The following is a 24,239-nucleotide window of genomic DNA, read 5'->3' as shown; positions in this document are numbered from 1 at the left end:
AAAACCGCTGATTGAATCATGCATCACTGAAAGTTTTCACTCAAAAAATGACATCTCAACCACAGGAAAACAAACAAAATGATTGATAGTAGACAAATGTACCGAGTTGTGTGATCTTTGAAAAGCACAGACATCACATTCACAGGCTGGACAATTTTATTTTGGTGGATATTTAAAGGAAACTTCTACCTTCGAAAAAAACGTGACAACCAGTAGATTTAAAGAGTTCTCTAAAAGCTTCTCTCTCTGCAGTTCTCTTCTTCCCTCCGGGGGTTTATTTGTCTTCTTCCCTCCCACAGGAAAGTCAGAGGTCAAGGCCAGTCTGAAGGAGACTCAAACCTGCTCCTGCAGACGTCTGAACTGCATCTGCACTGCATTATGGGTGGTGGTGTTTATTAAACATGTGCATGTACACAGGACAGCAGAGTTTACTGAAACTAAGAAGTTTAAAGCTGTTTCTGGAATCACAGATGTAGGATGTGACAGTGTGTATACTCAGGGACATACAGTGACAGCTTAATGGTTTGTATGTAAACCGGCCGTCTGAAGGGACGGAGGGACGTATTGTAAATATCACAGATAGGAGCGGACGTACAGTATGAGCACGGAGGACATATTTCACACGGAGTGCGGCAAGGAAACGAGAGCGAGGAGAGGAAGCTCGATGCCTTAAAAGTCATTTTAATTTTTAACATTCACATATTTCATCCTAAAAATAGTCTAGAGGATGTGTGGTCTGGGGGGGACACACTCTGCTCTTATTAGATAGGACAGTCTAAAATGGACAGGAGAGGGGATGAAAGAATAAGGGGGATGACCCGCAGCAAAAGGTTGCTGGCACAAGCCGTTTTGTGTACTTTTTTCTGTACACGCCCAAAATTTAGTTTGACTGCGTCCCTCCTTATCGCTCAGCTGTTTGTGAGGTCTGCTTTTTCCACTGTGTCTTCAGGATTGCATACATTGTACTGTAAATACAGTTTGCCTCAATGCAACGCAAACCAATGTCTGGAATGTGCATGAAAAGATGGTATCAATCCCTAAAGGAGAGTGGATCTGCTTTAAAAACAAGACATCATCACCGGTTTTAAGACCATTCTTGAAACAAGTGAAACTGTAGTGAAAACAGGAGGAGATGTGCAGGTGATGGACATCTTCTGAATTGTGCAATGAGAGTCTTTTTTCTTTTCTTTTTTTTTTTTTTTAAGAAATGCAGGGACTTAAGTTGAGCTTTACACAGCTGGCAGGCGTCACCGTTTCACTCACCGCAGGAGTCCTGCCTGAACAAGCCGCCTGCTGTCAGCCCCTCGACACCCCTCTCCACCACAGGAAACCACCACTCTGCAGTGGTGCACGAGGTGTGGTGGGGGTCGCTGCGACTAAGAAGTGGCAAATCCCATAGTGGGAGCCATTTTGGATCAAACCACACTGAAATAATACAGACAGACTGGGGTTAAGTGTCCCGCTGGGGAGCCATTACAGCTCAGCCATCATCGCAGCGAGGTACAGAGGGACTTACAGATGACAAATAGACGTATAGACATTGAAACAATATTGTGCATCACTTGAGATAATATTTTCAGGCTGAAGCCCCGTTGAGAGGTCACGATAGTGATGCAGCAGGTAAACTCACTGATTAGTGGAAACAGTCGAGGCGTTTGACATCCAGATGTATGAGTTCAACCATATTGAAATAACATAGGATAACTGTTTGAGACGTTGCACGGGGGGTTAAGTGCTTCACACACAAGAGAGGCACGGGTCAGGTCAAGGTCAGGATATAGGAAGCTGTTTGATCCCCGAGCTCCACACAGTCAGCAGGAGTCAATGTGAGGATCAAACACATGAATGTGTTACTTTATCCTGCGTATGTTTGGAGTGTGGGGATCTCAGAAGAGCTGACAAGTGTCTAAAATCAACTGCAATTTTCATGACAGGAACCTTTACCTGGATTTAAACTGGAAGAATTAGGGTTTAGATTCAGTTCCTGGCCCCAAAGAAGTCCCTGCTCTGGAGGAAATTTTTCCCAAGGATGGAGTTTCCAACAATCTAGGACAGTGTTTCTCAACCCTGGTCCTCAAGTACCCCTGCCCTGCATGTCTTAGGCGTTTCCCTGCTCCAACACACATGATTCAAATGATCAGGTTGTTGTCAGGCGTCTGCAGAGGCTTGATGACGAGCTGCAACAAGGACAAGGGGTGGAAATTTCATTGTAATCTCACGATAATGTAAGATGCTCTGATACAGATTCTCCCAAAATCTCCATATCTGCATGTCTCATTTAAGCATCACAGTCACGCAATAGTAAACTACATAGAGCAGCAATGTGGGTTCATGTTTTTGTCATATGCAATAACTGCATCACGTGCTATCTTATCTAATCTTCAGTGTTCTGTAACTGCAAACAGGCGCATGCAGAAGCAGCTTCCAGTCCTTGATTTAAGTTTGTGGGCTAAAAGGGTTGAGAAGGGCTGAAATCCAGATGATGATGAAGGCCTCACCTAACACTTACCCCAAAATTATTACGAGAATCTAAGATGCAAGTGCAGCTGAAGGTACATCTGTACAGGACACGGTGCAGACGAGGTATAAGGTATTATTGTTAGTAACAAAGGTACTTTTCTTTTTTTCTTCGGCTAAGAGGTTCATTTAACTTGGCTACCTAATAACATTTCATCTCCAATGACCTACAAAAATCCTGACCATCAGCCAATCAGTGACACATCCACCTGCATGGGTTAATTACCCATGAAGCATTGCATGTCTGTGCACCCACATGCCCGGGGAGTTCAGAAAAAGAAAAACATCCCCCTCCCTCTGCTTTCTCGTTCCCGCTCGGTAAAAAAATGACGGACTGGCCTTTGAAGACTAAACTAACAGAGGAACGTACAGAGAAACCTCCAAACTAAGACAACACGGAGGGAAAATAAAGGACACTCCCTGCCAACCACCCTGTCTTCTTCTGTTTGACCTCTGACCCCGTCCAAGGAGAGGTCGAGACAAGTGGAAGGAATGGAATGCTCAGTGGCCGTCCAACATAAGGTCAATACAAGGAGAGGCCAGCCGAGTAAATGAATAACCACGACTCCTCTGTGGCTCCACATTAATCTGCTCCAATAAAGGATTCTCACAACAGTCAGGTGTCCATATATGACAGGGTAATAAAAGGGGGAACTCACTCACAATTGTGACAAGCATTTTTGCAAAATTTTCTTGACATTTTGTAGACTAAGCTAATCTAAGACAAAACTAATCTAGACATTCATCAGCAGATTAATCAATAATAAAAAATAAGCATAAGTTGGAGCCTTAGTGGGTCAAAAATGAATCGTACTTACTGTAAGATGCAAACAGTCTGGTTTGTATATTTCATACTAAAGACCTGGTTAGACTCAGTTTGGATTTCAGTGTAGTTATACTAACAAACAGAGGGAATTATGTACTAAATATACTGTAATTTTAGAAGGTACTCAATTAATCTGAATAATTTTAATGATGTGATTGTTCTGTAATGACCAGTGTGAAGATGAGGAATATTTAAAGAAAGAAAAACCTCTTTCAATGCTGATATGGACATTGGAAATCCTTTAAATTGGATATTTTTGAAGCTCCAAACATTCAATATTTTAAATTTTGGGATCAAGTTGAATAGAATGAATGAACAGTGACTAACTCAACCATCAGCAAGGAAACTAGGAGGCTAAACCGAGGGGAAAATGCTCAAGCCAGGAGCAATGATTTACATCAAGATCAGGAAGCAGGAATGCTGGTCATGTTGGATGGTTGTAGTGAGTGTTGAGGCGTAAACAATGACCTTATGGTGTGAAAGAGCGTCATGGGAAAGTCTGTTAAGGAGAGGAAAGGCAGAGCATCAGTTTAATTTGGTCGTAAACAGGGGCTGAGTTATGTGGAAGAGGCCCGGGCCCCATTTCGCTCTCTTTTTGTGTTCTGTCTATGGACAAGGTTACGGTGTTGAAAGAAGAAAGGACCAGGAGCAGTATCTGGGGCATGTTTTTGCTATTTTATTGCAATATTTCCTTCTTTGACTTCCCTTATTCAAACTCCTTCCACCTCTTCCTGTTTTTCTCAGTCCGTCTTTGCCGAACAACAATCCTGTCTCGTCTCTGGAGGCCAACTGACCAAACACGTCCTGAGCGCACATCAAGGTCAACCAAAGTTTACCTTTAGGCAGAATTTTGTCAAACTTTGAGCCTGGGTCTCGTGATTGGACGTGTTAAAAGATTACACTGTGTTTTGCATGAGGCCTGGCTCTAGGCGACAAACACTGAAGAACCGCCAATCGCATCCAAAGCCGTTCTTTCTTAGTTTATGCAAAGCAGCTGCTCACTACAATAATTCTCTGGTTCAATCTTTCGTCAGCCTCGGGCGTTTTCCTCGGAGTCAAAACGCCTTAAATCAGTTCCAAAAACTCACTGCTGTCATCTTTAACTGATGCTATCTCTAGTTCTCCAGCTAAAGGTCAGTCCAAGGCCATTTGTAAAAGTTGGACAGGAGATCAGACTTCCTCCAGGTGTTTGATTTGAACAGACAGTCACTTTTAAGGGGATATTTCTTTTTAAATGGCCTTGAAAATTAACTAACAAGTCGAGGCAGCTGTAGACCAGCAACGTCTGTGTTCTGGATGTAAAATATTGATTTTGTGAATAGAGTCTGGTTGGTTTGAAGTGAGCGATATTTAGCAGTTTCCCTTACAAGGTATGGCAGTGAAATTTTCTAAATATAGTTTGCACTTAAGTGTCTACCCTGTCAGAACATTGCTTAGCTTCCTACACCAGAATTCCTGCTGCTTCCCCAAACTGGGCTCATGCCAACCACCATCTGAGTAAAACTCACACAACCCCTCTTCAAATAATCTGAACTATCCCTTTAAACAGTCCCTTTCAGCATCTTCAGCGCCTTGGCCTCTCCTTTACCTCTCCATCTGGAGGTCATCCACGGTCACTTTAATCATTTAAAAGCGGTCATTACCCTGCCTTAGTTTCGCTTTTCAATCTATTTTTGCTTTAATGTTTCTTTGTCCATGTCTGGAAATCAAGTCTGGACAAGACGAGTTTAACTTCCACCGAAGTGAACTCTGCTCTTGCAGAAATAGACCGACAGTCGCAAATCACAGTGCTAAAACAAATGATGGTGCTTTTGAAAGAATGCTGGGTAATTTAGGCCTTTTGTTCACAAAGTAATAGTCTCCTGAACAGCCAGGAACTGTCACTTTCAACGAGAAAAACTAAGTGTTATTCTTCAGAAGCTGGACAGCTCATTTTGGGATTCAACTCAAATTAAATATTTTCTGACTTAACGATTCTAAGATTTACTGACTCTCTTATCTGTGGAGTCGACAGGTGAATCCGTGGTGACTTCCTATTGCGCTATAATAAACCCAGAGGTTAACTCCGGCAACTGCGTGTCCATCCATCATCTGTTCTCTTATCAGCTACAACCCAAAAGAAAACACACTTCCAACTCAATAAACAGATAAAACTCTGACCTCTCCTGAGGTCACCTTTATGACATGCTGCATGCACAATTTGAATCCCAAAAACACGTGTGCTCTTGTCTTACGCCGCTAACAAATTCCTGAAGGTGACGTGTACCGCTAACTAAATGAAATGCTGCTTTTTAACAGCGACCCTTGTGCGCCGTTAGTTACAAACCACACAGCCTACCTGCTGGCGCTCGGTCACCTCTGACCTCCAGCTCTCACTTTGACCCCTAACAGCTTTTCTCCGTGACCTGGGAATTAGGTTCCCACACAGATGGATTTATGGGTATTGTAGTCATTTAAATTTTTTTTTCCTAAGCTGCAAGAGGAGAATTCACCTGTGAAGCCATCTGCTCGAGGATACAGATGGAGAAGCGAAATGAAGAGAAATGCAGAGTGAAAGAGACAGTGAGGAATGTCTATGATGTCCTTGAGGTTATTGGATAATCTCTGTTAGTGAGTCTGCAACAGCTGGAGTGTGCAGTTTCAATTTTGTGACTCATGCAAGGGGTGGTTTTTCGCTTTGAGCCTCCGAAGACGAGACAAAACATCCTCAAGACTTCTGACTCACGACCAGACTGACACCGAAGCTTCCAGCAACTTTTCTATCTGAGATTACACCTGCTGTCTTGGCTTAAATCACAGACATCGGCTTTAACACGTACCTGAATCCTATCCTGACTGGCTGAGTCGCACGTTTGCCCCATTTGCCAAATTTGCGCGATTCACTTCTACTACTGAGGGAATCTGCACCAGAGCCAACACTTGAAATTTTGTCTTTCTGTCCCGCTGCAGACAGGACACTGTTTATATCACATTACACGTGATGATGGTCAGAGTAAATATTGGTCTTCCTGTGAGTCATCTCTAGATCATGAAAGACCTACATAAACACAAACAATGTTATAAACATTTATATAAATGAGGTAAGGCTTCTGATTCTGTTCAACACAAAATGGTAGGATTCATTATGCATACTTTTACTTAATAAACTGCCAACTGATGTACAATTTGCATCTAACATCCATTTAATTATCGATTGATCTGCCCTAAATATTTTCTCAATTACTCCGTTAATTGTTTGGTGTTTAAATTGTCTGAAAATGGTGAAAAGTCTGAGATGACTTTTTAAAAATTGCTTGTTTGTCACTTCTCATTGTAGTTGAATTGCCCTTGAGTAGAAGAGGAGAAAAGACGGCATCAGATTGGTATCGGTAGTGGACATGAAAAATTGGTATCGTATTTTTCAGAGATACATGGTCCTCACAGGACAGCAACGCTACCAACCCTCTGATCTTACAGAATATGATGCTTTGCTGTAGATTAAACTACCCAACAGTTTAAAAAAATGTTCAAATTAGCTCAATATTTATCCAAAAACATCAGATTTAATAATAAAACACCGACTAGGAACATTAAACTGCACTGAGTACTTTTGGCCGACTTGTGATGCTTAAAAGTAAATTTTGCTAATAATATTTTTACTTCAGTAACATTGTGCGACAAAAGAAATCAATTAGGTCACTGAGTTCAAATGAGAATGGGGGGGGCAGGGTGAAAAGGCAAAGAGTGAAAGAGAAGGGGAAGGAGGGGGGAGGGGGGAGGTAAAGGTGAGGAAAGGAAAGAAGAGGTGCAGACAGGTGTGCGACCTCTTCAAGGAGCTGCAGGGCAGCGGGGGTAGGAGGCGGCGGTCGAGAGGGAGGGAGGGAGGGTGCGAGGGGTTGGGTGGGGTGGGGGGGTAGTAGCTATGGCAATGACATGGAATGTTCTTGTCGCCCCTGGCAACGGTTCATTAGCTATTAGCCCTCACAGGCTGATGGGTCCTAAGCCCAGACCTGTCCCACCCCCCCCCACCCCCCCAAACTGTCTGTCACGGATTCCAAGATCCTAAGTGTCATCTGGAATGAAGGTGGGATCAGGAATGCCTGAGCATTCCTGAAGGAAAAGGTGTGACGCTCGACCGCAGGTTGCACCGCAGCAAAACCGGGGCAGAACGTGGCGCTCTGGGGAAGGACGTCAGGCTGCCGAAGCGTCAAACGTCATGACAACGGCTCCTCGATTACACTTCATAAAGGCCGCTCCTTTTCAAGTCAGAAACTGAGCTGAAGAATGTTCTAATTTTGGAAATATATCATACCTGGAGGAAGCAACACTGAACAAGTCTGGATGAGATTTTCTTATTTAAATTTAGAAAGGCTGCAACTAACATGTTCCAAAACCAATTTTTATCAATTCTGAAATCAGTGCATTAAAAAACATTCAGATATCATTGTTATTTTATTTCTATTATAACTGTATACTAAATGAACATGACTTCACCATCATGGGAAAAAATGCCATACTACTTCCCAGCAGTGTTCCATTTCTGAGCTAATAAATTGGGCTATGTGGTATCAGATTGTTGCATGGACTCACACACTCGCCGATACCCAATCCAGCTATTTAAGCTGTGTTGTAGGCATTTTTAATACTGGTACCAGTATCAGAATAAAGCTATAACCATTACAAATTAATGTGCAGATTCAGTGATCAATCACTTGGTATTTAAAGCATCAGAAAACAATGAAAAAGTCAGATTACCAATCTACTACTTTCCATATTTAGCAGAGCTCCCATCTTTCTCAATGAAGCTGAAGAAAATTGTGAATGGTTGGAGGGTCAACAGGGTCATGAAGAGATTCTCTTACGATGCAGGAGCAGATGCTGTTTTGAAATATGCACTTAATAAGCTTATAGTGTGTACAAAATATCGCAAATACCTGCTCATGTCATTACACAAGCTGAGAGGATAAATGTACAGTATGTAGAAGTTATCGCTCCTCAGTGACGTCGCTGCGTAAAGAGTTTCCGGCATAACAAAGACTAATATGAAGGCAGAGAGTTTGGGCCTAAAAGATGGATTTCTACACCTTCATGACATCAAGTTTACAGAAGGAGTGAAAGTCTGAGCAAAAAAAAAAACTGCTTTCACTGTGTCTTCTGTGCTGTTGATACACGGACGCACTGTCTTCTGTACAAACCCTGTATTTCATGCTCTTGCAGGCCCTCAAAATTACTATAACTCTCTGCCAGTCAAAGCTTTGTATCAGCTCATCTTCTCGCCTGCAGTAAGAAGGAATGAAGGACACCATCTCCTTCAGTGTGTTTGGGCCTGCGGGCTTCAATTATTAGGTTACGGCTCAGGGTTATCGAGTGTATCTGTGTTTTAAGACCTTCATGTTCAAACGCTGGGCCCCCCAGCCATGAATCTTTAAGCGATGTCAAACAGCTAATAAGGTTAGAAAGATTTGCGACATCGAAGCACTCGGTCATGAGATAATGGAAGAAGTGACAGATACTGTATCAGGCAACGGATGAGGTAGATGGAAAGAACTGTAACATTACAACATACCTTACGCAACGAAACGTTATGGAAGTTGCTTCAAGTGTTCATGCCTACGAGCTGCTGTAAGGACTTGCCAAACTCAACAAGGTTGACAAGATAGACATTGTTAAAAGGGCTGTTACTGAATTAATCATCTATTTTCTCTATATCAATGATGTGTCTGTTCGCACAACCCTTTTCAGCAGTCCTTTTACTTTAAGAAGTTAAAAAGTAGCAGAAACTTTGACAATTAACTGAATTAAAATCAAAGCTTTATTAGCGAGTGTATTTTTTGATAAGCTATTAATCACTTGAGTTAGTTTTCATGCAAAGTTTCTTTAAATGTGAATATTTTCTGCTTTTCTCTCTTTCATGTTGTCATAAATTAAATATCTTTGGTGGTGGTTTTGGTGCATAGACTTACTATACTCACAAATACTCAATCCAATATTTAGGCTATATTGTAGGGCAACAGAACAGAACGGTAACAGAATAACCCCATTTATTATATTATTATCATATCTATATTATTATTAATTATTTTCTCAATTCATTGATTGGTTGTTTGGTCTATAAAACACGAGACAGCAGTGAAAAATGCGTGTGAATTCCACTGAAAAAGCTGAAAAAGACGTCAACAAACGTCTTGTTTGGTCCAAGCAAAGTCAAACCTCAAAAATATTTAATTCAAGATGATATAAGATGAGGAAAAGCAGCCCATTCTCACAGCTGAGAAGCAGAAACTGAAATATTTTTTTTATTTTTGGTCATCAAACTGAATCTCTTGTGGTTTTGGACCACCGGTCAGACAAAATGACAATTTTCTGACATTTTATGAACAAAATCGAGGCTGCACAATTAAATACTACATATGGCCAAGAGCAGTATCCAGTACTGTGGTGCTGCAGAGATGTTCTGACCTACAAGTATTGTTCTGCAGATGTAAGAATATATTCCACTGTACTCTACTATACATTATTGTCTAATGTATACATGTAATATATATATATTATATTGTCTAATGCACAGTGCGTGAGCAGAATTTAGTCCATAGACGAGGATTTCCAGCTGTTGGGTTTTCAATAAAATTTTGTTCTGACAATATTTTTGCTTTAAGTGATTTAACTTCATTGAACTTCTTCTTGAGCGGCATGTTTGTGTCATTTTCTGTCACACACACACACTCTCCAGCACGCTGACCATTCACAGAAATAATGAAACCTCCCCTCACCCCCTTCCACTTGGCCCACGGTTGAGGCTGCTCTCTTGGCCAGCTAGTGAGTGAGCCAGCGAGCTATTTTAGGAACAAGAGGAGAGGGGCAACTGCACTCTGTTGACAAACACACTGACCCCGGCTACAGGACGCCGTACAAGAAAGTCGCCACCGTGCTGCACGGGGGTCTTCTGGCGATGTGTGAAATAATGCACATCAAGATGACGAGAGCAGGATTAAAGCACTATCAGCAGCGGCTGCGTTCCTGCAGCGTAGGTTGGCACAATGATCATCTGTCCCCCCTCATTAGTGGCTATTTGGGGCCACGGCGGGCAAGAGGGAACACAGCCAGAGGGCTAGCTGAGGCCCTTCACTTTGTAATGAATGGGAGTTAAAGCTAAGAGCACGAGGCTCAGGGTGAAGTTGAAGGGAACGGTGCCAGGTAGTGCTAAGCTGCAAGGCACTTCAGTCAGTCAGGGTGCTACAATGAGGACTATGCTGCTGGCTAACCTTTATTGACTGATTAAATGGATGGTTTTGAGGCTCCAGAGCTACATGGTGTGAGTGTGTTTAGGTCTGAATAGTATAAAAAACATTTTCTCGATTCACTAATTAATCGCTTGGTCTATAAACCATCAGAAAACAACGAAAAATGCATGTGAATGCCTGTGAAAAAGCTGAAGACGGTGTCATCAAATGTCTTATTTTGTCCAAGCAACAGTCAAAATTCATTGATTAATTTCTGGGTTAATCGATTAATCGTAAAATGTCAGAAAACAGTGAAAAATGTTCATTCTGGTTTCTGATGTCTTTAAATGTTTTTGTCAGTCCAAAACCCAAAGATATTCGATTTATTATGATATGAAACAGAAAAGCAAGAAACGTCCCTACTTTAACAACATGTGAAATATAAGAAACGTTTTTCACATCTGATTAATTCAAATTTGAGTGCATTTGATTTTAGGGCGTTTCACATAACACGTAAAAAATCAAATTCACATTCCTTTTATTTCAATGATTCTTTATACTGTTTGAAAGCTGCAATATAAAAGCTTTCTTTGCCTAAAGATGTTAAACAAAGATGTTGACTGTCTCAAGAAATCTCTTTGAACCATTTGATCAGACTGTGATTTAAAGGGACCGGGGACTGAAACCTGATAACAAGAGGTCTTTGTTACACGTGACGCTGGTGTTACACCTGCCAAAAGTTGTCTTACGCTTGCCCACGGTCACACAGCCAGGTATGAGGAGGGCTGAGTTAGCACAGGAGAAACTGGGCCAGGGGTTTGCGTGTGAGGAGGGAGTCCCGCCAGCATGCAGCAGCGGGTCAAGGCACCGAGCTGAGGCTGTTTTACGGGCAGCGTGCCAGAGGACGGAGTGACCCAGTCCCTGAAAATATCCCCTCCAAGGCCTTTAAAAGTAGCCACTACTCCCTCGTAAACAAGATTCTGTATCGCTCTGGGAGTTCCTGTCATGAAGCCTGTTTGAAATACCTGAAAAGTCTTTTTCACACGTTACGAGCTGCAAGAATGATTCAATAAAATACTGACCGATGAGAACTTAGCTGGGGCTTTGTAGAGAGAATCAGTCACAGCTTTGCATGAAAGTCAGAACTGCAAAAAGTAAAGACTGACTGCTGCTCATCAGCCCTGTCACAGGTGACGAATAGCGCTGGTGGGGGTTCATCTGCAGGGCGTGGGTGATAGCTTCACACTGAGCTACAAAGAACAGTAAATTACGCCTGACTGATGTGGTATTTTCCCCCTCTGGATAGGCCTAGAAGACAAATTGGGAAGTCTCTCTGATTTATGACCCTTTTGCAAGACAACGCTGATTGACAATTGTTACTCAGTGGGTGAAGAGAAACTGGCAATGCTGACAAATACACAGAGAACCATCATTTATGCAACATTTCATATGAAAATGACATATGAAATGAGTTGTAAAGTTTCCACAGAGCATCAAAATATAGTAGCTGTATAGTATAGTTGGTGTTCACTTATTCTAATCTAATTTAATATTAACAGTAACTGCATGCATGAAAACAGCCAGTAATACAATGCATCTAAAAACCTGCAGAACAAACCATAACAGGTTTTTTTGCTGTTTTAATGACCACTTGGAAATGTGGGTCAAGAATCTACTGACCCTAATTAAATTTCATATAATACTTTTGTGGTGGCATGTAAGAATTGTTCTGCATATAAGTACAAAATTGAGGTACTTCTATTTTGAATCTAACATAGACTCTCAGCTCTCCTTTTAGCTCTGTTTTTGGTCTCCACCACCTCCTCAGCTAGTCTTGAACTGTGTTTGTCTCCTGTTTGGTGCTACACACGTAGCGTGTGGTGGGTTTTTAGAGCTTCTTTTCAGTGACACATCTGCCTGCAGCTGCTAGGAACGGGGTTGATACGGCTAGAAATGAGCTGAAAGATGCTAAGATGACTTGTAAAGCTGAGGGGAAGTGCAGAGTTGGGTGATAATTCTCTTCTTCTGCAGAACAAACCATAGGGTGTTTAAGAATAATAGAAATATCTATTTATTTAATGTAATTTATGCAACTTTATACTTCTACTCTACTACATCTTAGAGGCAAAAAACTTTCTACTCTAATACATGTGTCTGATGTTACTTTTCAGATTGTGTTGCTCTTCTGTGCCTGTGTCATATCTGTTGGTCAGACAAGAAGTTAACTCAGTAAAAATGTGTCTTAAGGCTTTGGATCTACAAGATATTGCATTCAGAGATGTGTCTGTTCATATAGCAATAAGCTGAGGCACTTCCACAGCCAGAGGCTGTGTTTTCCTCAAAGCAGTGGCATCATTAACTCTGGCAGCCGTTTCAGTGAAGTTATGACAAAAGGGGAAGTGAGACAAACATAGACAAGCTGGCATCATGGGCAAAACATCCAATAAAGTACGAACCCAATGTACCAAGTGATGTTGTGCAATTTATAAGGAGCTCGGGGAAGAAAGGAGGAGGAGGAGGAGGAGGAGGAGGGGGTATGGCTGAGGTAGTTACCTGGCTGCCTGGATTACCTGGCTGGCACAGAGGAGGGAGTGAAGGATGAGTGTGAGACAAAGAGGTGGAAAAACAGAGCGGAGGTATCCGTAATTACAGGGACAGGCAGAGACACAGAGAGGCGGTAATAACTGACACATCTGATGTGCCAATGATAGTGTTCCTATCACACTGGGACATTAGTGGGCTGCGGCCGAAGTTTACCCTACCTCAGATATGGTAACCATGGATACACGGAGTGGGCAAGGGGAGACTTGTCCTCATATCAACAATGAAAATATAAAGAGAAAGTGTTGCTAATGAAAACAATGAGTATTTGAGGAAAATTGTGAAGAAAGCCTCTGGATCACACTCCTCATCTCTACTTGAGGCTAGTAGCTCGAGGCTACAGTAGCTGCCACTAACACCTGAATCTCTGACTGAACTGTCACTGGTTGAGTTGCATTGTGGGTGATGTAGGCGCCAGTTTTGGACAATGTTCTGCTGCATCAATTATGTCAATTGTGAGTCCAACAGCGTTATTGGAGGAGTGCAAATGACGTCCCTGTTCAAGGAGAACCATGTATCTCCAAATCTGAAACACTGGTTGATTTCCTTTGAGCATTTTCCAACTTTCCATTTTCACTTTTTCCACAAACATGGCCGCCAAAGTTTGTCATCATGGACTAAAAGAATGTGTGCAAACATTTTCTGTCTTCAAACTAAATTATTTTGGGTCATCTTCTGTGGCCGTTGCCATTGACACATTTATGTTTCTGATGTTATAGCTGCAAACCTACAAAAATGTGATTGCACGTCTCAAAATACTAACTAGCTAGCAGCGGTTCCTGGTCTGTTAGCATTTTGCACAGTTGATGAAATCACTTATTCAAGCTTTAGTGATTTAACTGAAAGGAAAGAAAGACAAAAACAGATTTCAGTGTCTGCAGGACAAGAGAAAGGCAGCTTGAGCTGATCTTCTCCTCTTCACAATGAGTTGAAGCTAACGCCGCCATGCTAAAGGCAAAGTTAAACAGGATATTAGTGCTGTGCACACATTTGTTTTGGTTTGGTTTACATTAGCTGCCGGCCACATATGGGCAAATATGTGCACCTGCACCTTTATTAGCCACAACAATGACATTAATATGGAGTCAAGCATGTAATTAACGTCTCGATAAAAGAGCATTAATGGTAATTAGAAAGCCACTCAAACACACACACTCACATACACACACACCTTGTCCCCACAGGGGCGGCAGTTCAGACCACCACCACAGTAAACTGACAAACAAAAGAAGATGTGTTCTCTCTGCACAGGCACGCATACGATAATTGCAGTGAGGAGGAGAAATGTTTGACTTAAAGGGCTGATGTTGGTTTCTAATGCCAAAGTAATGATGTTGCAGGGGAAAAAGTGGAGCATCAAAGCAAAGCGGGAATTGAACCTGTCAGGCTTCCTGACTTCAAAACAAGCTGCAGCTCCCCGAGGGGGCTAAGTTTCCATGGATTCTGTTTTAAAATCAACATCTGCAATAAGCGGTTTCTGTAAAGCCAATAATTCTCATGAAAAATTCTACTTAAAGCAGTGCTGATAAATTTTTCATCACCTTTCAAGGTTTTTATGACTATTACCTGTTGCTTTTTCACACATTTAGCAGACATGGAGCGACATTATCATTACTTAGAGTCACGTTTCTGTCCAACTGCTAACTTTAAGTCTAATATTCTCGGTCCTTTTTGCACTGTTTTTGGTCTCCACCACATCCTTGAAATCGTCTGGTTCTTTAATTCACCTGCTAGTCAGTAACTATGTCTGTTTGCTGTTTGGTGCTGAACAGGTACAACGTTTTTAATAGCTTTTTCCCTGAAAACAGCTGCCTGCTACTGCAAGCTAATGAGGACAAAAATGAGCTGAAAGATGCTAAGATGCCTTGCAGATCTGAGGGGAAGCGTGGAGTGATAATTCTCTAAAGGGACCCCTCCCATTTTAAACATAGTCATTTAATCTATTGTTAATACAAAAATATTGACTACTGGAGCTTCAAGTTGCCAAATCTGTCCAAATCTAACACAGACTAACACAGACTAACACAGAGTAAAACGGGTCAACATTGGGCTGTTCCTCGAAAAGTAAAGAAAGGAGCAACAAGTGGGGAGTTTGAAAGGGAACAAGATCAACAAAATGACGCAAGAAAAGGAAGAATGAAAGACAGACAGAGGAGAAAACCCAACAAATGGGGAGAAGTAGATTGGAGGTCTAATCCTTCTGAAGTGCAAACAGCCCTGAGGGGAGCGATGGCATTAAGGAGAAGGGACCGGGCACGTCGAACAAGCTAAGACAGCACTCCCACCGAGCATCCAGGCAGCCAAACACTGCCCCACCTCAGCTCCTCTCTGACAGGCCTAAAGACCTTCACAAACACACCCCCGGGGCCTGCAGATAGATAGAATAACCCCCCCTTTCTTCTTCCCTCCACCTCCCAATCTGTGGTGTTTTCGCTCGTCTCCCTTTCATGAGAGGCAGAAAAGCAAAAGACAAAGTGCGATAAACAAATCTGGAGAGCGGGCGATGGAATGTTAAGCCGTCGCCGCGGCCGCGAGCCCCCGCTGCCTTTGTGCTCCGACGAACTCTGACCTCTGGAGTTCACCGCGACCAATCGGGGGACAAACTGACAGCGTGTGCTTCGTCAAAGGGGAAGGAGGGGGTCTGATATGGGAAAGTGGCTGTGCCAAGGCTCGGCAGATGGAGGGGGATGATGTGGCGACATGTAACTGTCCTTTCATTTGCTGCTATAACCTTTGAACTGACTCTTCAAGTGCAACTTAAAACGATAAATTTGATGGTTTGGCATCAAATTTGGTGTTTCACATAAAATGACACATAAATTTCAATCACTGGCCTGTTGAAGACCTGCAGTACTGTATCCACAGCTAATCCATTCAAATAAGCTAAGAATGCAACAGAAATAGGAGCCGTTGAGGAACAGTCAACTTATCACATTTAAATCATCCTTATCGATCTTTCAAAACAAGCTGTTGCATAACTGCACCAAAGATAACCTTTCATACCTTTTAAACGTATCTGAAAATATGATCTGAAAGGATGCATGAAAAGATTGATGTGCAGATTGACTCAGAAGCATAACATGGAGGCTTTTTGGGGAAGGACAGCCCAATGCAAACACTGTTACCTAGCGAAGGACCAACACACACATGAAGAGACAGGAAAGGGAAGGCAGATGGCAGCGTCTGTCAGCAGCTATGCCAGCGCACCTCTTTCACCCTGTTGTCTTTGGGTGCTTTTATTTATTTTTTTTTTTACTTTGAGCATAACAGAGATTGCGTATCATTCCTCAGACCTGGCCCACACAAGGTTCTGTATACATAAATATAGAGTTCAAAGGTCACTGTCAATCATGGTTTTGCTAATAATGTGAGCCAAACATTTGTACCTCCACAACTTAAGTTAGATTTCTTCACTGGACAAGAAAGTAACTAGAAGGAGAGGACGGCTTTCAGTGGAGGGACGGTTATAAACTGATGTACTTTACTGTAATTCCTCATTAAGGTCATTCATGATGCAAACATGTCCGACAAACATTTATTCCACCTTGTCAAATGTATAGATTTGCTACATTTAACTGTTATTTAATAGCTTTTAGTTTTGGACTGTTGGTCGGTCAAAACAAGACTCTCTCTCGAGACATCGCTTATGCCTGTTCAGACATTTTTCAGTATTTCTCGACATTTTACAAACTAAATTATTAAGTACTGTTCTTTATGTATCCAAATTTGGACAGTCAAATATTTTCCTGTAATGATCCGATGTGGTTTCTGCATGATAAAATTGTTGAAGCTGGTCGATCATTTAGTCTCATTCCCAGGTTGTCAAATAGCAACGTGTTGGGTTGCGTTGGGTGAGTTGGGTTGGTTGGTTGAATTGGTCGATTGGGTTGGGCTGGGTTGGGTTGGTTGGTTAGGTTGGGTTCAGACGGAGTCACACTTTAATAGTGGCAGCATAGTCACTATTTCTATAGAGCATTTAGCTTCAGCCACACTGGTCAAAGACAAGTTCCAACTGTGCTACTGCTTCTGGAGAAGAACACTAGCAATGTTTAATTTAATGAGATCACTGACGAGAAATCTACCACTAATTTCCTAAATGAGCACTACCTTAGAGGAAAACCTCCCAAGCAACATGCAGAATGTTCTGTAATGTGGCGCCTATGCGTCACCATTGTGCATTCTTGATGTTTGATTTCACACATTGATCTCCTCTGACTCCAGATTTGTGTACATTGCACTGACTTTAAAAAGCCAAAAATCTGCTCGAGGGTATTTCCCAATGAAAAAAAAGCCCTTCATCCCACCTGTACTGGCAACACACACAAACATGGAGACATGTTTGGTTTTATGGGGAAACATGCATGAATGCATGCAAGCACCACACAGGTAGCAGAGTCTGTGGGCGTGGGGGAGAAACAGCAGGGGCTTTTCAACGGTACGTTAAACCTGCTATATGTGGTTTATAGGTTTCCTAATGCACTTACTGACAAAGTACTTAAACCTTCCTCTGAGGAAACTACACAGAGAGAAAAGTAGGAAGAAACTGGAGGTTACAAAAGAAGGGAAAAGCCAGCTTTAAAAACCTGCAAAATAAGCAGGTTTACAGCGAGAGGTTAAGCACTCAAAGTGACAAGAAAAGTGAAAGAGAAGATGAAAAAAGGAGGGGTAAAATGATCTGCATCCTAAAACCTCCAGACCACGGACATGCATGACAAACTGAGACAGAGGAGATGCATGACCCAGTCGCACTCTCTCCGGATTTACCCTTCACATTTCAAAACAACGCCAGAACTTTTTCATAAACTCGGCTAATCTCGCCCTGACCCAAATCATCAGTCTTGTTTTGAGGCAAAAGCCTTAAGGGAATGTAAACTACAACCCCAGTCACGTCTACTCCTCCTGCCACTTGTACGCATCCAGAAACACGCTGGTATTTCAACCAACACCCAATGTAAACCTTGATGTATTTAAAGTTCAGTCATAAATCGTGTTTAATTAAGTTTGACAGGTTTCTCTGCACTACAATTTTGTGGTTTTGGTGGTTGTCACCTTTTTTCTCTCACACAGCAAACATTCAACATTTTATTGAAGCTTTATATCCGTCAATATGTGGTCCATCAGAAGCACTTCAAGACACTGCATGAAAAAAAAAATCACCCCCATAAATGCCTGCAAATCTCAATTATTTGGGGCAGTTCACAACTGTTTACAGCCACATTTGACTGTGCAAATTGTTAGAAACAATTATCAATTCATAAAATAATAATAAATAAATAAAATTTTGTGTCCAAAATGGTATCTGCAAATGACCTAACCAGGAAAGAAAGAAGGAAAGAAAGAAAATATGTGGGGGACCACCACTTGTAAATCACACCACAAATCATCTGCCTGACTTTTGGAAGCAGTGAGGGCAAAAAGTGATAGGAAAGGGGGTGTGAGGGGGTAATGATCGGGTAAGGGGTGGAAGAGAAGGAGGAGGAGGAGAAGGGCAGAAGGGCAGAAGGGAAAGGAAGGAGGAGGTGGGGGGCTTGAGTTGAGTTGGGGAGGGTCTAGCAACCACAAATCAAGCGGTGATCAGTCGCCTCACTTAGCGTTTCTGGAATGTTCCAGCCTATAGCACCTGCAGGGAGTGGGAGACAGCCTGACAAGTCCTGCCAAGCTCTGGAGGAATTCAACAGAGGGGGCGGGGAGGGTGAGAGGAGAGGAAAGGAGAGGAGAGGAGAGGAGAGGAGAGGAGAGGAGGCCTGCAAGTTTGCAGCATCATTTTTGCACCAAAACCACCTCAAGTATCTCTAATACACACAGTTTCAGTTAAGGCCCTACTTTTCTGCAACAACCTCAAGTCAAATGCCACAATTTATGGAAACTTAATAATGTCCCCATAGTTTGATTATCATTTTGCACAAAAATAAATAGAAATCAATGGAAGCCAAAAATCTAAAACTACATGGGAAGCAGTCACAATGTCAGCAAAATAGCGGTATGACCCTTTAAGGCTGAAACTGGCAATGTCTACCAGCCATAATCTCAAAGAAGATGACAAAAGCATCAGTCAAGCCTTAATTTACAAAAGAAATCCCCAGTTCTTTCATGAACTACACTCATACAGCGTATCAAAGAGTGCCAAGCTTGTTCTGAAAACCCTCATTTGTCACCAGAGATTTAACAGTATGTACAAATATGTACAACCCATCCATCTTTTATGCTAACATGTCAAAGAGTACATTTCTGGATGATTTTCTAACTGTCCAGGTAGCAGAGAATCCACTCGCTCCAACCTTTGACTCCCTCCTCTCCTTCCCGTCATGCCTCCTCCTCCCCTCTCCTCACCATTCCTCCTCACCCGTGTGTGATGTTTTCCCTGTGCCAACAGCTGTGTCAGCCCTTACAGACGCTCTGGAGCGGCTCCTGAAGGGTTTCTCCCTCTCTGTGTTCACTGAAACATGATTTCCAAGAAGAGGATTTCCAGTTGTATCATTTATGTCACAGCAGCCAAGACTAGCACGGAGGCTAAGGTTAAAATAACCCACAAATATAACACCAGGCTAAAAAAGTCGAGCAACTAAAATGTGGGTTGGGGGTTGATGAAAACTTATGCTGGTCCAAAAAGACACATTTCCACATTTCCAGTTTAAATTTACTGTAGATTAATACACGTTTAGCTCCTACTTCCTCGTAGCACCGCAGCTCGAAGCTTGAGAAGAGTCAGAGTAGAGGCTAGCAAACTTGCAAGCCATCTAGCTAAACAATGCTAATGTGCTACTCCAAGCTAACTAGATGCTGAATGAGGACTAACAGATACTATGGTTAGCTGGTTACCAAGCTAAACACAAAATTTAACAGTTTTTTCATAAGTTAATTTTTAAATTTGTAAGTCATTTTTCATAAGAACATTTAAAAAGCGCATTTCAAGGCGTTGTCTGCAGGCCAAGAGTCATAAACTAATATTTTCATGTCTGTTAAATCAGAGTGTTACTTCACCAAACTTTATCTTACGCTCGCTACAATGCCATCGCTGAGTCATCTTACAGGCTGCAGCATTTTCACTGAGATATGTGTGTGTTTATTCTTATCTGATGACGATAAGAACTTTCTTATGCTATCAGTCCACAGGAGCGCTGAAAGGCGACGGACTTCACTTCCTAATTCGGCCAAAAAAAAAAAAAAAACACACACCGCTGCACCATGGCGATACCCAACCAAAGACCCTGCAGTTACCAAGGTTACAGCAGCCCAGACCACCCAATGAACTCATCTGTCAGTCACTCAGCAAACCCCCACACACACACACACACACACACACACACACACACACAAACACACATAAATCCATGCACTCAGCCACCCAGTCGCCCACACATACACTCAATACAACAGGGAGGTGGGAAGTGGGTGGAGGAGTCAATTCAAAGTCAATGCAGCTCCATCAGCTGAGTCCCATTGAGACGCAGGAAGCTTTTGGCCCCCGATTCGCTTTAATGTTCCCCGTCGGCGTCTCTGTCACAGCCGACGACGAACTTACCAGCACTTCCTGTCGCTCAGCTGGTGGAGCGAGGCACTGACACTGCTGAGGGTGGAGGGTTTGGGTCCTTCTATAGCTCAGTGATAAAGTTTGGCACCAACACTGCAGGTTTACAAAGATTTTTAACCACCTGTGCTTGAAACTGCATTCAGGTATGATATCATACACACTTTTGGAATGTAACTAAATGCATTTAAGTCCTGTACTTAACTGTACTTAAGTTCAATTTACTACAAACTTAAACATAGTACTTTATTCTCGACTTCATTTACTTTACAACTTAAATAAATAAATAAATACTAAGCTTGCACATATTAAGATCAACTTACTGTTGTAAAAGATTTAACCACCACCATAAAATCTTTGAAATTAGCTCCAACTTGACCAACCACATAATGTTAAAATAAAGTATAAATATATGATAATAATCTGTAAAAACTAATACAGAAATTTAGTGGAATTAACTAATCTTGTCTTATCAATTTAACGTAAATATAGAGTGTTATTTATTGAAGTTGATCAAGATTAAAATTTTCAGAATACTTCTGAACTCGTAAACATGAGTTCTTCTAACTTGATGTCTTTTGACTTTAAGTTTATTGAAAGTGTTTTTTCAAGCGCAACTGAATTAATGGCAAGTTTAGTTAAAATTTATAAATAATCTCAACTGCTTTTTTCCATTTTAAGGCAGTGTGGAGGCTGTTTTTTTAAGTTTCCTGCATAATGAGTACTTTTACTTTACTAATACTTTAATTAAGTTTACATTTTGCTACTTTAACTTAAAGAAAAATAATTCAATAACACTGATTGACTGACACTTTGGATGAAAGCAGCATTTTGTCAGTTTTATCTCAACTTTTTATTACTTCTACTTATCATCGCCAATATTAGACACATTTATTTTCCCAGATTTATCGCACTTTTTATTTATCTTGTCCTTATCGTATCTTGACAACCCCATGAGTTCAGAAAGGTTGCCAAACTCTTACATAATGAAACTGAAGTGCAGAAAGTTTTCACCAAACATCAGCTAAATGTTGTGCAGATATAATGGAGATACAGCTCACACTTCAGATTCTCCTCAGCCCAAAGTCCTGCCAGCTTAACAAGAAAGAAACCATGTTGCCCCTCGTCAGTGTGAATGACACCATCAAACCATCAAACCGCCCCTTTCTTATTCTAATATGGGAGGTAATAATGGGTATAAGTGCTGCACTGACCCTCATCTTCACAACTTAACCTGAGTGACCCCTGTCATCACAGATGGTCGCTCTGTGTCTCAATAAAGTTTTGTTTTAACTTCTCTGAGTTCTTCTTCTGTTGTACTTTTGACGTTCTACACCAGAGCTGCATCTATTTAGAGACTCTTCAGTGTCCTGTGAAAACCATCCATCTCCAGTGTTTTTACCTTTGTAAGGATGCATTTTTTCTGATAATTTAATGTTTTTTAACTTATGTACTTATCCATATACAGTGTATTAGATGGTGGACAACAGGCCCCAAGCAGAGACTCCAAACCAACCAAACTCCATGGGCGAAATCAGTCATTTTACCTCGTAGAACACGGGAGTTGTTAATCTACCGCTGGCTCCATCTATTAATTTCTTTGCATCACTTCAGTGAATCTGACTGTCCTTTTACACAACTGGAGTCACACAATAACACAAACTAACTAACAAAGCCCCAGAGGAAGTCCAGCAACTCCTCTGTTCTGCGAAGTAAAATGACTTTGTATAATAAAGGTTTCCCCGTATTAAAAGGCTGTCTGACGGCAAAGTAAAGCAGTGAAAATATTCTAAATATTGAGTACATTCAAACTGATATTGATTTTTTTAGGCGAGCCTATTAAGTGGCTAAAATACCTTTCACTGCTTACCCCATCCACAGCAGTTCAGCTTCTGTGCTAGTGCTCCTACTGTAGCTAACAGACTGACTATCAATATGAGTACCTCATACAATCATACTTAAAATAATTCTATCTATACGTTTAAGTAGTGCTTATTAGGGCTAAATAGCCAAATTTGGAGATAGACGTATGGTTTTCACTGGACAGTGTCTCTATATTTCTTTTTATGTTTGTTTTTTTAATGGAGTATGAACTTTCATTTTTCACAGGACAAAGTTTTCACTGTTAATCTTGAAATAATGACATTAACATGCATATCTCAGCTGATAATGTACTATTATTCTAAAATCAGTAAGTAAGAGTCCTGAGTATAGCAGAAATTTTCAAATTGGCTGAAAATTACAATGAGAAAATAAGAAGAACAGATTAACAACATTTAAAAAAATGTTAACTTCAAGCATGGCTAAAATATAAAGTTTTAAAGAATGCAGTGTGCGCCTTGATGAGCAGAGCAGAGAGCAGATGATCCATGTTGGTTTGGACTCTGCTGCTGCAGCAGATGCGTCCAGCAGCAGTAGGAAGTCTTATAATGGGTGTGGCTTGGAAAAGGCACGTTGCCCCAATAATCTCCTTATCTTAAATATTCATCAGCAGGGCGGGGCTTGAATTGCAAATGAGTGTGAGCGGGCCCACTCAAAAGTGAAGGGCTTTTTTTTCAGTCCCTCGGGCTACTTATAAATTCAAAACCTCGGACCAAAGCTTTTAAAAAAACGTTTGGCACGAATGGTGCAACTTTAAACGCATTTGGAAGTTTTAATTTTCTCTAAAATGTGAATAAAAAGTAGAGCAAAGCACCGACTGGAGAGTCTTTTAAGCACTGGAGAGTGAGTCAAAGATATTCAGAAATGTGTCTCCTCATGCGGCAGGCTGAAGACACCCACAGCGTGACGCATTGAGGAATAAAGGCACGTTAGAGACCTGTGCAGAGTGCAGCTCTCTGCTGTGGACAAGATGCGTTTGAAAGACAGTTTTAAAGCATATAATTAATGCAACAAACGGAAAATTGAGTGTTAAATTATATTTTTAAAGTGTCTTTAAGCAGAGTGGACTCTTCGTTTGGTCACATTAGGTCAGCTGAAACATTTACGCGCATGAAAAATCATCTTCTCCAGCAATTACACAGTCACCATGCAAAAAGACACAATCGGCTTCATGGTTTATATCTGTATCGAGGCTCTAAATAAACCGAGTGGAGAGCCACTTCACCTTAAGTGTGTAATAGTAAACAAATGGGACTTACTGCGTGCGCAGATCTCACAGCCACGGCGACTGCTATCACACAAATCCTGCAAGAGAAATAAACATTTTGGTTAGTTTATTTTCTGCACTGATTGTCTGGCAGGTATAAACTGCTCCGGAGCTGAGCTCATGTAGCCGCGCCGCCGCGACCAGCGCTGCGGCTGCCCGCAAACCCGAACACCAACTTTGAATAAAATAGTTTTGAGGGCGATCTGAAGAGGAAAAGGTGCTCACAGGAATCTCATTTTGATCCGACTGGTAGAGGGGGAACCGCAGGTCGAGACTCGACTCCCTTGTCTTCACCAGCAAGGCACTTCAAACGCGCTCATCGACGGCTCCAAAAACCCTGTCATCTACCCGGAGACACACAGACACACAGAGACACAAGAGATAAAGTAGTCCCAGCGACAAACACGGCACACAAACACA

General features: G+C 41.7%; 1 protein-coding gene across 3 annotated transcripts in view; it reads right to left on the bottom strand.

Moving 5' to 3' along the window:
• col4a6 (collagen, type IV, alpha 6) overlaps nt 1-24,239 on the bottom strand; it is a 131,795-nt gene that overhangs the window by 107,334 nt on the left and 222 nt on the right. For all 3 annotated transcript variants that reach the window (XM_084713201.1, XM_084713200.1, XM_084713202.1), the window contains exons 2-3: nt 24,045-24,163; nt 23,812-23,857 (exon numbers count right to left, since the gene is read on the bottom strand). In XM_084713201.1, the coding sequence (XP_084569327.1) occupies nt 23,812-23,857; nt 24,045-24,055 (57 nt within the window). In that variant the 5' untranslated portion in view covers nt 24,056-24,163. The remainder of the gene's footprint in view (nt 1-23,811; nt 23,858-24,044; nt 24,164-24,239) is intronic.

The sequence above is a fragment of the Lutjanus erythropterus genome, chromosome 23, assembly GCF_056507025.1.
Source record: "Lutjanus erythropterus isolate fLutEry1 chromosome 23, fLutEry1.hap2, whole genome shotgun sequence".
NCBI lineage: Eukaryota > Metazoa > Chordata > Actinopteri > Lutjaniformes > Lutjanidae > Lutjanus > Lutjanus erythropterus.
Note: the sequence above shows the minus strand (reverse complement) of the source record. Positions and strands in the feature narration are given on the sequence as shown.